Here is a 19,405-nt window from a genome sequence, read left to right as displayed (position 1 = left end):
TGGCTGATGAGCCCCTAATTCTTATTAGGTCAGTTTATAAAGGTATGACACAGAATTAACGTTAACATTTTCCAAAATATCACTATACATTGTAAAAACTATAGTACACATACCTGAAAAGTGTTGTTGTATAGCGACTAACCAGACACAGGCTAAGACATTGTTCAAAGAGCTAAAATTCTAATGGTTATGTATTACAGTCAGTCATTAAATTCTAGGTCGATCACATGGCATCAATTCACTTCCTATTATTCATGCTCTGGTTCACTTACCTGGCTGCACAGGAACAGGATCATGTAAACATTTTGATCTAGTTTTCACTACCTTTTAATAACATCAGCATATTAAAACAGCTAGAAATACAATGAGATGAATATATATGAATATTAAATCATTCTTGTAGACAAAAGAAAGAATAGCTGCTGTTTCTCAATTGCACTTCTGAAATTAAAAAAAAGTAAAGGGAGGTAACCAAAAACAAATAGCGAGGGGGCAGTATCGTAGCTGGTTGGAATCCTTTTTTTGGCTACCTCTGGTGAGGAAACAAAATGACCGTTCCAACAAAGGTACATACTATAAATAATTCCTATGACTTCTTATAACCAGTAAAGGTGGTCTTGCCCATGGGCAGCCATTTTGTGGGCAGAACTAATATTCAGCCGATTAAGTCAGTAGAAAGGAATGTCATCACCGTGGTTATGGCCCTTATGCTTCTGTCAGATCGTGGTTTTCCAGTAAATCGTTAAGCTGCATCCCTGCAAGTATTGGTACAGCCAACAAAATGGCTGCTTCCACTGTGACAAACATTAATGCTAATTACAAATAAAAGAATTTAAGAGTTTGCCTTTGCCTGCAAACTAATGGAACATGAAATGCTGTAATGGAAATTGGGGTGTAAAGTACATTAACAGTACAAAACTCTTTTGGATAACTACTGTACAAACTGTACTCAAACAAGCCGAGAAAGCACTGGAGGGTTTTGTAATATCCTGCTAGACTATGCACATTCATAATTAACAAATGACCCACATACACAGACGTGCATTTTTATGTAATTTCCTTGGGTCATAAAACAATTTATCAGTCAGGAAATCTTAACACACAGTGGAAGAGCTTCTTGTACAACATGTACACCCAGGACACCAAGATTAAGAGGAGAGATTACGTCTGTTCTCTGTCATCTCTTAAAGGGACACAAACACTTTGCAGCACAGGGGATTACCCGCTCTGTAATGGAGAAACAAAGGACGGAATCACCTGCCAATGTGTCTATGGCCAGCGTTTCTTCTGTTACTCATTATAAAATAGCTGCTGGCTAGGTGCTGTGAGATGTCATTTGCGCTGAAAGGCTTAGATAACCTTCTCTCCAGACAAAGACACAGAAACTTGTGTCATAAAATTGTGTTTTAGAAATGAATCTGGCGCTTGTACACAGTTATAATTAGATAACTAAAGTTTTTTTTTTCGTTCGTTGTTTTCCAACCAACATCTGAAGTCTTAACCCAAACGACACCAAAGTACCACTGTGCTCCTAATTTACAGCGGTCCCCATCACTTAAACACAGCGGGTGCAGTAACGTTATAGGCGGAACCTATATTAAGTCAACAGATGCAACGGGGGCAAATGATATGAGGCAGCTCTCTAGATCTCTGTAAATAGGCTGCTTATTCAAATATTTTTGATAACAAATACATAAAATATAATACAATTATATCACATTAAGCAGTGTGATTATGGTGAACACATAGGTAGCTAAAGCTGGGTACACCCCTGGACGACCAGGCCACGCTGCAGTGTGATATATATCACATCGAAGTACACATTACGTGATCTGCTGTACGACGGTGCGATATATTAATCTGTTACATCTCTAATGTGACTATATCGCATCATCCCATCTGATGTGCAGTGACCACCCAATTCATAGTACAATAAATTGGGTGGTTTTCAGGGAATACACTATACCAGACGTCCCAAACGCGGACCTAAAGGCACCTATCAGTTCAGGTATTAGAGATAGCCATGCTTGAGCACAGGTGGTTAAATCAAATTGACTGAGGTACTAATTAAGGGCCTGATTCAGACCCACTCGCGAGCGGCTGTCCGCTCACAAGTGGGTCGATGTTCTGGACTGAGAAAGCGCACGACGGAGGGAGCTCCGTCGTGCGCATGCGCCAGACACGACGAGCGAAGGAAAGTCCTTCGCTCGTTGTGACTGATCAAAGGGGGCGTGCTGTCGATGTTGATTGACAGCACGCCCCCTTTGGTAGGCGTGCCGGGGGCGTGCCTCCCTGACGGGGGCGTTCCCACGGGAACGCCTCCCGTCAGAAGCCGGCCCACTGACATCACTAGTGATGTCAGTGGGAGTGATTTTGGCTCTGATAGAGCCAAAATCACTCCGGAGCTTGCGGTTGAAATCCTCAACCGCAGGCTCCGGCTCGCAGTTTCGATGGTCGCGATGGTCAAGAACATCGCGGCCATCAAACTGCACACTCGTATAGCCTGTGGGTGGTGACCCACAGCTATACGAGCGTCCAGGAGGACGCTCCATTTTCATGGAGGCCGGCCCTCATTCAGAGCGTGCGCTCTGCTCAGAGCGTGCGGCTCTGAATGAGGGCCTAAGTCACCTGTGCTCAACCATGGATATCTCTAAAATCTGAACTGTTGGGGAGCCTTGAGGACCGTGTTTGGGAACCTCTGCACTATACGATAGTCGTTTCGATATGACACGGATAATATATCGTAGAGTGTGTACCCAACTTGAGTCTCTCCTGAATCCCTACGGTATTCTCTCTCATACTGGGTGATACAGTAAATATTTTTGTGGCATACAAAAAAAACATTAACAAAACACAATTTGAACAATTTCACTGAGTGCTTAATATTTATAGCATAACAATATGGCGTGCATAGCAGAAATGTAACTATAGCAACCAATTTGTCAAGTCTTTTCTAGCACACAAGACTGATGAACACAAAGATTTAATTGGATGGTATAGGTTATAGATGGTAGGCAACCTGTAGCACTCCAGAGGCTGTGGAACTACACAACCCAGCATGCCCTGCTACAGTTTTGCTGTTGGGGCATGTACACTGCTGAGATTTGTAGTTCCACAGAAGCTGGAATGCTCTACCCCAGAGTCAGAGCATGGCTGCATTTTATTCAAAAGGTTATTGAATCCCCGACGCTGCTAATTACATGTCGGCCAATGACACGGCTTTATCGGTTCTCAGTAAGATGTTCAACAGCTCACTTACTGCACTCATGGAATGGAGTCTAACAATATGGCTCCAGGACCGTGCTATTACGTGCTAGAGACAGTTCACACATACTGGCGTGTATCCAAGGCCCTGATCTGTGTGCGGCGTTCATAGCATGGAGTATAAGCATAGTTGTTTATACCTATTTTAAAAGCAGCCATTTTTTGTTCTTGAAAAACAATTGTGAGCAATGACATCTCACCTAGGTATCAGTAATGCTCATTGGTACTTCTGTTTCAGCGGCATTCGCCACAAGGGGAACGTCATGCACAGAACCGGAGAACAAGCATATGTTCTAATAGCAGAAAGGATGATAGGGTGATGTCATGTGCTCCCATGTGACGCTGAATCTCTCTTTGTTACAGCTCTTCTGTCACACGAGACCAATTCAGCATCTTCCCAGTTTAATTGCTCACATGTGGCAGGAGAGGAGCGTTCTCTCTTCACTTTAACGTTCCCCCACGGGAGCAGTAGAGAAGCCTAGCCCCCCCAACCATGAGTGTGTGTAAAATTGACCACTCATTAATATTCAATTCAAAGTTAAATTTAACGCTTTATTCGTGGGATTACACTTTTCCTCCAACACCCCCAAAAGTGCAAGTTTCTTTTAAAAGAAATATCAGACAACACGTGTGGATCTATTGCAATAAGTTAATCAAGAAATAATGGACATAGGAAATATGGTAGAGATGGACCATCGGGGGTATGAGGCACTGCTCCATAATATATACTAAAGCTGGGGACTCACTTAGCGAAATTTTGAAGGATTTGACAGATTTCGACAGAACGGAACAACAAATCGTCAAAATATATGGTGTTCCGACTATGTCGGGCGGTGCGCGCTCCCATGGGGTCGTCAGCAGCATCGTCAGGTCAGCCCTACATGCAGCTCAACCTGATGATGCGGCTGATGACCCCATGCAGCGGGATGCGGCAGGGGCCGACATATCGGGCCATCCGGCACCAGATACTGTAGTCAAATGTGCACTGGCTGCCCGATATGTCGGCCCTTCGGCAGAGAGGGGGGGCAGCAGTCACATCGCTGGGTACAGACATCGTTTAGTGTGCACCCAGCTCAACTCTTTATATCGATGTGCAAAACGGACTTACGTGTAACTGTACATCAGCCCCACAGTTAGGACTGTGGCGCATGCTTGTTATGTTTAAATCAAAAAGTAGGGACTAGGGCTGGCACCTAAAACACAAAATGAGTCACAATGTCACTGATTCAGTGCTTTTAATGCCCCCTTTCCACCTTCGCATGGAGTGCCGGCCCTTGCCATGGTGAAGAAGCCGGCAGCTACTTACCTGGGAAGCGGTCAGCTGCTGCTCCTAAAACTCAGAAGGTACACGAGGGAGTATATTTACTAAAGTGCAGGTTTATACACATGGAGTTGTTGTCCATAGCAACCAGATTATAGCTATTATCTTCTAGATAGAAGGTGCTAGATAAATAAGTTGAATCTGATTGGTTGCTAAGGGCAACAAATCCACTTCTATAAACCCACACTTTACTAAATATACCCCCTAGGATTATAGAGCTTGAGCTTGGAGCTAGAGAGCTTGGCGATGACCCTGGATACAATAATTATAGAACAATCTATATACACTATACAAAGGATATCAGTAATATCTTTCAGGGCTGTAAATGTTCTAGTATTCCCAGGCTGTTAAACAGAACACATGTGTGGTCTAATTAGTTCTGTAGAAATAACTAGTGACAAACATGTTTGTTTAATAAACACAACATATAAATACACCCGAGCCTTTCTATCCACTGAGCACACTAACCCTTTCAGTGATATTTCTGCTAACAAATTAAAACTGCTAATATATTCATTCTAAAGCTGCATACACACACCATTTGGTAACTAAACGATTTTAGTAAACGATTTTCGTTCATTTTTCCCTTTCCGATTGAACGATATCGTTAACGATAATCGTTCAAAAAATCATTGAGTGTGTATGTACCTTAACAGTTTTCTTCCTCCACAAGGACAGGTTTAATTAGTATTTTCAGGTAAAAACTTCTCAAATGTATTTTGAGTTTTTTGGTTTTTAATGTCTAAGTCACCTATATTTATCTTATACAGGTTGAGCCTCCGATATCCAAAATGTTTAGGACCAGGGGTATTTTGGATAACGGAATATTCTATATTTTAGAATATTTGCATATCATAATGAAATATCTTGGGAATGGGACCCAAATATACACACAGACTGCATTTATGTGTTATATACACCTTATACACACAGCCTGCAGGTAATATTATACAATATTTTCAATAATTTTGTGGCTCAAAGTTTGTGTACATACATTAAATTTATTTATGTTTCATATACACCTTATACACACAGCCCGAAGGTAATTGTATACAATATTTTTAGTAATCTGTGCCTTAGACAAAGTTTGTGTACATTGAACCATCAAAAATCAAAGGTTTCATTATCTCAGTCATGCCAAAATTATTCTGTATTTCGGAATATTTGTATATGGGAGACTCAACCTGTATAATAAACATTCTATTCTAAATTAATGTTTTGTAATAGATTTAAACATTCTAAGGAGACAATTTAATTGCTGGCAATGGAGATAAACATAAGCTATTTTCCCCTCGCACCCAGTTAAGGTGCAGGAAATAGAACGATGGTGATTTACTGCATTCTAGCGCAATATTCTCAACCACACCGCTCAAAGGGGGCAACTAAATGCAATGTTGAATAGTGCCGGGAATGAGTTCCGGGAGCTATTCGATTACCCGCGTTGTTAACCCGTGACTAGAGGATTTCTGCTGGCACCCTCTTGAGGTGCGATTAGAGTTCCGACTAAAGTAGAGCCGTGATGCTAGTTGTGGGCTTACCGTGTGCGCTAACAGCATTGCGGCTGGCACTTAAGACGGAGAATGCCGTTTACATTGACTAAACACCCAGCATTAGGCGACGTAAACAGCATCTCCTTAAGAGAAGGGACAACTGAATAGCTCCGGGCACTCATATCCGGCGCTATTCGACATCGTATTTAATTGAATTGCCCCCACAGAATTGAATACAGGCCTAAGTTTACTGAATTCCATCCCTTGCAAACAGTAATGTGGTGGTTGTTCCTTGCTGGGATCCCTGCAGCACTGACTGAAGGGGATCATTAAAGGTCTTGGCTATGTCAGCACCAACACCATGCTAACTGCAGCTATAGTACTATTATTGGGCACAACAAGCACCTAACCAAGAGACATAATACTTCCAACATAATCATGAATTTATAGTCAGGATTAAGCAACCTGGTTATCTTTAGCCATTTTATAGCATGCCCTGCAAGCCGAACATAGTTGTACGACATGCTCGATGCGTGTATTGAAGCCATCAGCAGGGCATGCTGGGAGCTGAAGCACACTGATAGCTAGACAGCCACAGGTTGCTCAAGAATGAACATTTTTTGAACGGTGATTGTCTTGTTTACAATAAAACTGGTATGTAAAAGATTAAAAGCAAATAGTAAAATTACCTATAGCAGGAGCATTAATGCAGAGCTCTCTGGCCAGCAGAAGAAAGGTTTTCCCCAGGACATACACGTTCACCTGCCAGAATAATAGAAACATCATTATACTTTCAGGAATAACATAACATGCCTAATAGTGTACACTCAAATCGAATGTATGGGGTTTTAAATGTATGTCACTGCAATGCAACCCTATGGTGACAGGTAATGTGAGCGCTAGAAGATTTTTTATTTTCAGGTATTCTGGTTGTGTAGATACAATAAACTAATGTTTACCTGCTGCCTGCACACAGTGGAAAGAACCAAAATTCAGCTCATCAATTTACTAGGAAACCCTCAACTGGTCTGTCTGGCACAGGAATTGCATACCAACCAACCCTTTGCCATCACTAAATGAGCTAACAAGGGGAGAAAAACATTCTCAATTCACAGGAAATTTCATTGACGAGTAATGGCACCTCCATTACATTTGTGCTTTAAAAGATCTGGTGAGTCTATTAGACACGGGCATACATATTCGCCAATACATTGCATTATCTGGAGCTTTATTTGGTAAGAAACCACATTGCCTGACTCATGTGGAAATATTGTTTTTGTACGGTTTTCCTGGATAACAAAAACGCCTTGCACTTTCTCCGGCTGTCTATCCGGCCCCTTGCTTCATGCTCCATTTGGTGTTGCCTTTTCTACAGACGTTAGCGCTGCAAGAATGCTTCCAACACCTGCTGCTCTGATCATGCTTCAGGCAGCTTGGTGATATAGTCAGTGGGGAAAGGTAGAGACTGCACTACATAGCATTATATGTCCTTCTCTGCCCTTACCCCCACACAGCAAGACTTATTTCTTGAGCAAGTACTGGCTTTATACCATTATAGATACAAAGGAGCATAACGCAACGATTTACGGGTCCAAGGGCAGGGGTGGGACCAATACAATGCATTTCTCAGACTTGCATTATTTTGGTCCTGCCCCTCTTCATAGACCCACGATTCATGGCCTTATGCTATGAGGAGACAGAACCCAATGACCAGACACAGCCTTCCCCATCAGCTACTCCCGGAGGGGAGAAGTGAAAAATAGGCATGTATGCTTAAGGCTACTATTAATGATTTATAATTCTGCAGACTTTTCAGAGTGTCAAGTGACTACCCTGGCAACCACAGTCAAATGACACATGATATAGTGGAGCAGAGCGACTTTGGAAAATACCCTCTGAGTTCAGTCTGCACTGTAAAATCCTCCTAGCTGATACATGCTTAAAAAAGTATTTAACTTGCTCTTTAAAGAGAGAAAAAAAATCTACTTGGGTAGGCTGCTGCATTGAAAAAGGGATGTTTTCGAAATTCAGGTAATTAAATAACACAATAAACAACAACAACGCTATAAGAAATCTGGTGAAAACATTAATATATTTCAACCTTGCAACTACAATTAATTTCATAAGAAAAACATTAGCTTGGAGTATAAAACTTTTTTGAGTAGACCTATACTTAATGCTGTGTTACTAAAAAGATTTACTGGTCTATTGCCAGGGTGGACAAGCTTTTTTCAGGAATGGAGAACTTATCTGATTCAAATGAGATACAGGTTGAGTCTCTCCTATCCAAATATTCCGAAATACGGAATTATTTTGGCATGACAGATAATGAAACCTTTGATTTTTGATGGTTCAATGTACACAAACTTTGTCTAAGGCACAGATTATTAAAAATATTGTATAAAATGACCTCCAGGCTGTGTGTATAAGGTGTATATGAAATATAAATGAATTTCATTTCTGTACACAAACTTTGCTGGAGCCACAAAATTATTGAAAATATTGTATAAAATTACCTGCAGGCTGTGTGTATAAGGTGTATATAACACATAAATGCATGCTGTGTGTATTTTTGGGTCCCATTCCCAAGATATTTCATTATGATATGCAAATATTCCAAAATACGGAATATTCCGTTATCCAAAATACCCCTGGTCCCAAGCATTTTGGATATTGGAGACTCAACCTGTACAAGATAGAGACTACAGCCATGGCCAAAAGTTTTGAGAATGACACAAGGATTGGTTTTCACAAAGTTTGCTGCTTCAATGTTTTTAGACCTTTTTGTCAGATGTTCCTATGGTATACTGAAGTAAAATTACAAGCATTTCATAAGTGTCAAAGGCTTTTATTGACAATTACATTAAGATTATGCAAAGAGTCAATATTTGCAGTGTTGACCCCTCTTTTTCAAGACCTCTGCAATTCGCCCTGGCATGCTGTCAATCAAATTCTGGGCCACATACTGACTGATGGCCGGCCGTTCTTGCCTAATCAATGCTTGGAGTTTGTCAGAGTTTGTGGGCTTTTGTTTGTCCACCCGTCTCTTGAGGATGACCACAAGTTCTCAATGGGATTAAGGTCTGGGGAGTTTCCTGGCCATGGACTCAAAATGTTGATGTTTTGTTCCCCGAGCCACTTAGTTATCACTTTGCCTTATGGCACAGGATGAAGACTTTTGAAGGATGGTCTGGTTTCAAGAAGGGCAGCAAAGAAGCCACTTATCTCCAGGAAAAACATCAGGGACAGACTGAAATTCTGCAAAACTGCTGAGGACTGGGGTAAAGTTATTTTCTCTGATGAATCCCCTTTCAAATTGTTTGAGGCATCTGGAAAAATGCTTGTCCGGAGAAGGTTCTGTGTCATGCCAACAGTAAAGCATCCTGAAACCATTCTTGTGTGGGGTTGCTTCTCAGCCAAGAGAGTGAGATCGCTCATAATTTTGTTTAAGAACACAGCCATGAAAAAAGAATGGTACCAAAACATCCTCCTAGAGCAACTTCTCCCAACCATCCAAGAACAGTTTGTTGACAAACAATGCCTTTTCCAGCATGATGGAGCACCTTGTCCTAAGGCAAAGTGATAACTAAGTTGCTTGGGGAACAAAACATCGATATTGGGTCCATGGTCAGGAAACTCCCCAGACCTTAATCCCATTGAGAACTTGTAGTCAATCCTCAAGAGACGAGTGGACAAACAAAAACCAACAAATTCTGACATACTCCAAGCATTGATTAGGCAAGAATGGGCGGCCATCAGTCAGTATGTGGCCCAGAAGTTGATTGACAGCATGCCAGGGCGAATTGCAGAGGTCTTGGAAAAGAAGGATGAACACTGCAAATATTGACTCTTTGCATAAACCTAATGTAATTGTCAATAACATTCTTTGACACTTATGAAATGCTTGTAATTTTACTTCAGTATACCATAGGAACATATGACAAAAAGGTCTAAAAACACTGAAGCAGCAAACTTTGTGAAAACCAATACTTGTGTCATTCTGAAAACTTCTGGCCGTGGCTGTACTTTGCATCCTCCACTTCATTTGCCTTAATTAGATTCCATGTTCTGTTCCGGATTAGTAAAATAAAAGCTAAACTATAAACTACTCCCTCACTCATTATTTAGTATGTGATTTTTTTTTGTCTACTGAATCTAAGCTGGAAATCCTATTTCTGATGTCTATTTATAGGAGTGGTTTTCGAAATGCATTTTCAGGACCCACTAACCGGCCAAGTTTTAGTGACAAACAAAGAAACTAATACAAGTTAATGCTATATGGAGAAAAATACATATTACATCCACAGATATATATGAAAAAAAATTTAATCGCTTCTCAGCTAGCGCTGCAGAGTTCCTTAACTCTTCACATCCCAGGACTTTTCTAGGGTCAGCGCACTGCAAATCCCACACTGCTGAGGAGGCGGAAATCTGTCTGTCACATTTAGGAAAATTAGTGTACAGACGACTATACACTATAACCCACTTCAATGAATCAGATGTTGCACTCAAGACAACTTTGTAAAAGATGACACAAACCCGTTAATATCAACGTTTCAGAATCTGTGTTTGTTCTTTCGTCAGGTTCGAAAGGACAAACACAGATTCTGAAACGTTGATAGTAACATAAGCTCGTGTCATCTTTTACAAAGAAATCTTGAGTGCCGCCTACTTTTCTGTATATTCTTGACTCGGATTGGCTGCTATGGGTTCTCATATGTAAAACTGTTATCTGTATACTTGTTTTTCTAACATTCCCCCATTTAACCTTCAGAATTTAATGTCCTTAAAGGACCATTACACTTGTATTATACTTTCCATAAAATGGACTTAACCCTTTTTGGAGGGAAACCCACCTCTGGCATCACCTTTCTCTGCATTTGCACCTTGGTAAAACCATGTTGCACTGCAGGTGGGGCAGATGTACACTGTGCAGAGAGAATTTCATTTGGATTGGGTGTGTCCAAACTGAAATCTAAATTGCAGTGTAATATAAAGCTATACAGTATTTGTTGGCTGCATACAAGGGCAGCCAGTATTTACCCTACATGGAAAAACAAATGTATTTGAACCCTTTGTATTGTCCCATGTTTTGTCCAGATGCAAAGTTACTTGATTTTTTTTTTTTATTTGCTCCCAACAGAGAATCAGCCCCTATGGAGCATATTTATCACTGTATATTTGCAGCCTAATCCTCGAAAACACCCATTTTCGGGGGTTAACCGCAAAAATGAAGTTGCCCCCGGTTGTATTAAGGGGGTAACGCAGCAGATATCTCCGATACCTGCTGCGATCCCGCCATTTTCGCTGGCAGCTTATCCCCCATAGGTTTCTATGAGGGAAAGCGATGCTGCCAAATTTAACAACTTCCGGAATACACTGCAACCCGGAGATTGGTCCCCACAGCTAAAGCCATCTTAAGATGACGTTAACCGCTGTAGCCTATGGGCTACACATAGCATAATTAGCTGGCAGAGGGTTCCACCAGAACCCTCCCGGGCAATGGCGGCCGCACATGTGAAGTCGGCCCCAACAGCACTCTGGTCAGCCTTTCGGAGCCCCTGTCCCTGCATGGGCCAGATGATACATCCCGGCGCTATGATTGCATTTTGCAATGCAATCATGGGCAGTAATGTCATGCCCAGATCACATTGTAAATGCGATCATTCATAAATGGGCCCTTGTATGTCTGTGGATTTTAATGCAACTTTTTCAAGAAAAAGAAATGTGATTATAGTAGATTTACCTTGTTTGGAAATTTGCTATTGCAACTAATGTGCAATATTTTATATTAGTTCAACACTATATATAACAATATGCAATGTTCCTCCATAACATCTTCCACTTTTCGGCTTTATAAAAGTAACAGCATAATATTAACAACGAACACAACGGTTTTCAGCATTTGTTTATAACGGACAAAACCTCTATATTTATCAACCTATGAATCCATCTTACAGCAGCTGCATCAGTTCAGAAATAGACTAGTTTTCTTTTCAATACCATACTAACCTGAACCAATGCTCGGCATGAGAGCCTCATCTGAAAATAACAATTGTCTCACCTTTCAAATAAAATGCACACTACAAAGGAAACCGCATGTATGATCGGAGTGAGCGGGGACCAGGCGCGCAAGCAGTAGGGATGGAGATCGACCAATGTCAAAAAAATGCCTCGTTGAGCTCAAACAGAATGTTAATTATTTCAGAGGTAAAAATTCATGAAACGTTTGCCATTCCGACCGTTCCTTTTCACTTGTCAGAAAAAAGCCATGCTGTAATAAATAGCACACACAGAGGGATGCCATTTACCAGGACAGCTGGGGAGACTGAAATAAAACGTACCAGCTGCTCGGTAATATGCATGCTATGGACAATCTAGGCAGGGCCGTAGGGGCAAGCTACAGCAATTATTTTTACTCGGGAATGAAACTGGCACAAGGAGAAAAGCGGATTCTTTGCTTGTTTTGATACCTTTTTTTGGAACAAGCATGGAGTCAGTTGGGTGATTTACGTGTCCGCCCCAATTCTGTAACATGAAGTGCATATTCCTTATGTGAGGTTCAGAGTTTAGCAGTACCTGATCTAACAACTGACTATTCTTCAGGCCTTACAGCCCACTGCGACAAGAGCTTACTAAATACACCAAATGATAAATTATACCGGCTGCAGGGTGGTCTTGTCACGTATGACTTGCTAAGCAGAAGGAAACACTTTGCTATACAAGACATATATAAATGCAGGACCTAGATCAATATTAAGAGTCACAAATCCTATGCAAAACAGTCTGGGTCCATATGTAATGAATGCATGTATGGACATACCTACGATTTATCAGTGTGAGTATAAACACGCATGCACACGCACTGTGATGTTCTTTCACAGACCTATGTGCAAGTAACTTGTGCATGGAAAAACACATTCCCCCATGTGCAAAGCTCTCATTTCTTCATATGTTATTTTACATACATACATTTTATAAGTTCTGTAAGCAGTTTGGCTTATGGAAAACCATTGTCATTAGTGATGAGCCATTTTAGGTTCACTGCCTTTCAATAACATTAGTGGCAGGAAGTCTGATGTTCAAAGGAAAAAATATATATATTTAATCCTTAAACTAAATAAATGTAGCTCTGATAAAGCTCCTTAAACATGTATGGTCCCAAATATTCACAGTTCTCTTTGCAGGTTGCCCTCTACTCCCTAACAATCACATGAGAGCGAACCAGGTCAGATTACTCAGCTCCTGAAATACTCTAATCTGCTGTGAACAGTCTTGTGATCTGATTGGCTACAGGTCAGTCCATCATCACACACTTCAAAAAAACATGAGTACACTAAGGGAGCAATTAAATTAGCAACAAGGAGGTTACATAGGAGAGAATGCAATTGGACACAATATGCCGTTCCAGAAAAGCGCATTGCGCTTGCCGGCAGCGCAAATTTTCCCTACCACTTCTATGGGATGCAAAGTGGGAACTACCATAACTGGCCGATATGTGCATACCTGAGCATTGCCGCACATCACGTCGAATTTAATTCCTCCCCCCCTCCATAGTAGCTTTGTGTGCTGTACTAATGTGTACAAAACAGCAATTATGGTAGCGATAACCGCTAATTTTAGCTCACATCCCTGAACGAAGACCATTACCTATACATCGTGCAGAAACATAACCCCACAGATTACTGAATCCCCCCTAAAAATCTTTGTAAATGGTCTGCCATTGTTACATCATTGTAGAGTGCTGTGCGATATTAGAAATACCTTCTAAAGATAGTCTCTAACTACTGCATCTGCATAGAAACACTTCATAATTACATTTTTTTAATACATTTTGAATAGCAAAAAATAGGTTTAAAAAACCAGTGATATCATAGATGAATGAGGTGGCTGTTAGAGGACAATGGGAAATCTTGCTAAATTTGTCACAAGTTACACAAACCCATACAAAGTAAATGAGACTCAATGAATTAATCCCTAAAATATCCTGATCCCAGCACTGCAGTTTGTGAAACGTGGATTTTGCTTAATTTACTGGAAATCTGTTCAGAAGGTTACAGCAAAAAGCTGAGGGGTACAGTAAGTTTCTGCCTAGGTAACAGTGACTGTGCAGTTACAAGTATGTCTGTATTGAGATACATTCTCCCAACCAGACTAATCTGTGTGTGCATTACATGTCTCTCAATAATGAAATATCATCTGCTACCCAGCCTGTTTATCAGAAGCCAAATGTAATTATTTTAATCAAATTCAACCTCTCCAGCACAAAGCTTATAAAAGACAAGTGAGCTTTTTACTGCTTACAGTGAAACTGGTCAGACAGCAGAGGAAGCAATATAGTTGTCCAAACCTGCCTTCAGATTATTCATTTACAGAGAACAAATGACATCACTGATGTACAGTCAGGTGCATAAATATTGGGACAGTGACAGAATTTTCATATTTTGGCCTCTATTCACCACCACAATGGCGTTGAAAAGAAAAACAAGATGTGCTTTAACTGCAGACTTTCAGATTTAATTTGAGGGTAATTACATCCAAATCAGGTGAACGGTGTAGGAATTACAACGGTTTCTATATGTGCCTCCCACTTTTTAAGGGGCCAAAAGTAATGGGACAAACTAAACAATCCTAAATCTAACTTTCACTTTGTAATACTTTGTTGCAAATCCTTTGCAGGTAATTACAGCCTGAAGTCTGGAACGCATAGACATCACCAGACGCTGGGTTTCATCCCTGGTGATGCTCTGCCAGGCCTCTACTGCAAATGTCTTCAGTTCCTGCTTGTTCATGGGGCACTTTCCCTTCAGTTTTGTCTTCATCAAGTGAAATTATGCTCAATCGGATTCAGGTCAGGGGATTGACTTGGCCATTGCATAACATTCCACTTTTTAGCCTTAAAAAATTCTTTGGTTGCTTTTGCAGTATGCTTCGGGTCATTGTCCATCTGCACTGTGAAGCGCCATCCAATGAGTTCTGAAGCATTTGACTGAATATGAGCATATAATATTGCCCAAAACACTTCAGAATTCATTCTGCTGCTTTTGTCAGCAATCACATCATCAATAAATACAAGGGAACCAGTTCCATTGGCAGCCATACATGCCCACGCCATGACACTACCACCACCATGCTTCACTGATGAGGTGGTATGTTTTGGATCATGAGCAGTTCCTTTCCTTCTCCACACTCTTCTCTTCCCATCACTCTGGTACAAGTTGATCTTTGTCTCATCTGTCCATAGGATGTTGTTCCAGAACTGTAATGGCTTTTTAGATGTTGTTTGGCAAACTCTAATCTGGTCTTCCTGTTTTGAGGCTCACCAATGGTTTACATCTTGTGGTGAACCCTCTATATTCACTCTTGTGAAGTCTTCTCTTGATTGTTGACTTTGACACATATATACCTACCTCCTGGAGAGTGTTCTTGATTTGGCCAACTGTTGTGAAGGGGTTTTTCTTCACCAGCGATATTTCTTCTGTCATCCACCACAGTTGTTTTCCGTGGTCTTCTGGGTCTTTTGGTGTTGCTGAGCTCTCCGATGCATTCTTTCTTTTTAAGAATGTTCCAAACAGTTGATTTGGCCACACCTAATGTTTTTGCCATTTCTCTGATGGGTTTGTTTTGATTTTTCAGCCTAATGATGGCTTGCTTCACTGATAGTGACAGCTCTTTGGATCTCATATTGAGAGTGGACAGCAACTGATTCCAAATGCAAATATCACACCTAGAATCAACGCCAGACCTTTTACCTGCTAAATTGATAATGAAATAACGAGGGAATAGCCCACACCTGTCCATGAAATAGCTTTTGAGTTGACAGTCCCATTACTTTTGGCCCCTTAAAAAGTGGGAGGCACATATAGAAACCGTTGTAATTCCTACACCGTTCACCTGATTTGGATGTAATTACCCTCAAATTAAATCTGAAAGTCTGCAGTTAAAGCACATCTTGTTTGTTTCATTTCAAAGCCATTGTGGTGGTGAATAGGGGGCAAAATATGAAAATTCTGTCAATGTCCCAATATTTATGCACCTGACTGTATAAGGCACTTATCAGACCTTCTAAAGGGGACAAGTGGAGGTGTTGTCCATAGCAACCAATCAGATACCAGCTATAATTATATAGAATAAATTATAGCTACAATCTGATTGGTTGCTATAGTCTTTGTAATGGCATTGGTCCCTAGTAGGGATAGCCAATCAGCGGTCCCATATAGATCTTTTGGATCGATACGGATTGCCATTTCTGCAGTTAATACAGAGAGAAAAAAAAGCAAAATAATATCGATGTTCTCTGGGATAAATATATTTCCTTGTGCGCTGTTGGGGAGTCAGGGGCAATCACAAAGGCGCGGTAATGGAAGGGGAAACTTTATTCCTGCACAGGTAAGAAAGTTCGTTGCCAGCATTGCGAGTTTAGGGTACAGATGAGCGGTTCGGTTTTGCTGAAAATCGACCACATCTGAACTTTGGGGTTCCGAGTCGAATAGAGTCCTGGCTCTGTATTAATTTTGGGGTTCCATGTAGAACAGAGTCCTGACTGAGGTCTTCTCCCCAAGTTCGGAACTCGGGTCTAAAAAAAACAGATCTCTCGTATTTTGGATTGCATGCAAGTCCCTCGTGATTTCAGGTGCTGTGAGGTGGTCAAAAATGACCGGAAATTAATGTTAACGTTAATACTATAGGAACAAAAACAGGTCCAAGTTACAGGATTTGAGCTGTGTTTATACATTTTTAAAGAAATCTAAAACCAAAACAAAAACACTTGAGGATGGTTTTGTCAAAACCAAAACACGATGTTGATTTAGAATAAAAACACAAGAGTCTGCGCACAGCTCTAGCTTAGGGTTGATCCTTCACATATAGAATGGCTACAGAATCGATCCAGAACCTGTAATACATTGTCCGTGGAGATCTATCTTTTTGAAATCTGGAGTATTGATGCCCATCCCTAGTGTAATGATAGGCTGCTATATGTGGATATTCATTCAGCAAACAACTGTCTGCTTACACTGTGTTCAGGGGGTAAGTAAAATTTATGACACACCCGTAAGAATGACACTGATGGAAATGTTTATCCGTTCCCTGCAACCAGCAGGTGATACTTGCAGCCATCAGCACATGTAACACAGATTTGTTATTGGAAGATGAGGAGGCTGAGATTGCTGGCAATGACTGGAGTCACTATCTCCTAGAACACAGGGGAGACAAACACGCAGCATTTCTTTTGGTTGAAATTTGGATATTTAATTCTAAAATAAGATCTTGTTATTGGGGGGGGGGGGGGGGGGGCATTTGCTACAGCGCTACTCCTTCCTGTGTTCCTTTGCTACAGTGTTGGTGTTATGAGGAAAAAGGAGGTAGGCAAACGTATGTGATGAAACATATATATTTATTTTGAGAGTCACACTGCTCTCTTTAAAAACAATATATGTTATCTGTTCTGATTCTGATGTAGGTTTGTATTGAGAGGAAATATTTATATTAATATTGGTTCTTAAACACAGTGCATCAGCGGGGTGTGGGTTACACCTTTGTGGAGTACCCTCCATACATACCTGGTCCGTACGTTCCCTCAGGATGGCCCTCGGATCTCGTTCTGGCTGGAAGGGTCCTTATGTAGTGCTGCTGTGTGTTCTTTCTCTGAGTTGCTAGTTCCCAAGGGCCAGCCTGTATGGTCAGTCCTTAGGTAGTGTATTTATTTGCTCACTGTTGCAAACCTGTGGTCCTTCCTAATCACTCTGTGTCGTGGTCACAATATGGTGTGATATAGGTCTAATGTGTGGCATCAGGGTCCATTCTCACCTGATAGCTTATGTCTCTTTCTGTAGCTTGTTCTCTGATCCCGGTGACATGTGCAGTGACACGGTGACCTGATACCACCACACAGAGTGATGAGGAAGGCTCTGAGAGGCAGCCTCAAACAACCTGAATGGATCCACAGAGGTACAGGCCTGAGGGAACGTGCTTCATCGGCCATAAAGGAACCAGGTATGTACGGAGGGTACTCCCTGACTGAGTCACTCAACCCACTAATACGCTCTGCTTCAGAATCAAAGAACCAATATTAATATACTTATTTCCTAAAGTGAGAGCACTGTGACTCTCAATACAAACCTACATCAAAATCAGGACAACAGATACATAGATTGTCTTTAAAAAGATCACTGTGACTCTCAAAATAAATGTATCAATTTTTGCACCTAAGTTTGCCTACCTAATTTTTTCCTCATAACACCCACACTGTAGCAAAAGAACCCCCTCCCAACAACAGAATCTTAATCAGGAGAAGGGACAAAATCGGTCAGCAGCTCCCGAACTAGTGACTAAGCACCAGTGAGCGTAGTTCCTCTCCTCCATTAACCATACTAGTTTGAATATAAATAAACTATTCTTAAGTTCTCCTTGCCAATAGTAAGATAGAGAACTGCCCATGTATTTTACAGTTTAGGTAAGTGTAAACATGTCCTTTAAAATTAAAAAAAGCCAAGATTGGAAATGATGAGGCGCACAATTCAAGTGCTTTAATAATTCACTTGTCTTTATGCCAGCCTTTATATAGTGTGTGCAGTCACACTACACAGAAAATCATTCAAGCACGGTTTGCAGGCCCTTATCATCTAGATTGTACACCTGGTGCATAGAACACGAGGAGATAAATTAATACGTACAAGGTCACATGAAGCTTACACTAGGATTTAAATCAGCAAGACTATCAGTGTCAATCACTGCATTTAACCACTAAGCTAGTCTTTTTCCTTGAATAATGACATCATTGCATAATGGAGTATACTGATTTAAAGGAGAAGTACACCTTAAAGCGAAGGCCAGATTTTTTTTCATTTTCGTTGCTCTTAAAGGTGCCCATATACTCCGATTTTGATGGCCAATAAAGCCGCTTTAGTTATTTGCCATAAATGAAAGACTGCCAATCCCACTAAATATCACGACAGATTACTTTGGTAATCAGTCAATCCTATCTGTTGCCTTCCTGAGTTACATCACCAATATTAGTAAATGTACAAGCTGAATTCTAACTTTAAATGGGAAAGTATATTGTATGTTCAAAGGATCTACCAATTTGCTTGGTCTTATGCAGCGTATCCACTAGTAGATACCGGCACGACTGTATGATTACGACATCGTAATCGTACAGTCGTTTCCCTAGGGGTGCAGTGCCTACACTGAATGGATTGGTCTTCAGTGTAGGCACCATTAATCATCCCCGAATACGGTCAATCTGTCATTATCGGCAGATTAACCAGCATGTTCGGGCGATGATTGATGCTGGAAACGACCAGCGGGAGCTCGCATCGCTGGTCGTTTC

General features: G+C 41.0%; 1 protein-coding gene across 1 annotated transcript in view; it reads right to left on the bottom strand.

Annotated features, from left to right (window-relative positions):
* Window positions 1–19,405, bottom strand: part of BRF1 (BRF1 general transcription factor IIIB subunit) — a 328,507-nt gene that overhangs the window by 183,580 nt on the left and 125,522 nt on the right. Inside the window, exon 5 of the mRNA XM_088471247.1 lies at window positions 6,765–6,837. Within this exon, the coding sequence (XP_088327373.1) occupies window positions 6,765–6,837 (73 nt within the window). The remainder of the gene's footprint in view (window positions 1–6,764; window positions 6,838–19,405) is intronic.

The sequence above is a fragment of the Taudactylus pleione genome, unplaced genomic scaffold (genome assembly GCF_031769625.1).
Source record: "Taudactylus pleione unplaced genomic scaffold, aTauple2 ptg000113l, whole genome shotgun sequence".
In the NCBI taxonomy this organism is placed as follows: domain Eukaryota; kingdom Metazoa; phylum Chordata; class Amphibia; order Anura; family Myobatrachidae; genus Taudactylus; species Taudactylus pleione.
The sequence above is the reverse complement of the archived record's forward strand: the minus strand, read 5'-3'. Positions and strand labels throughout refer to the sequence as shown.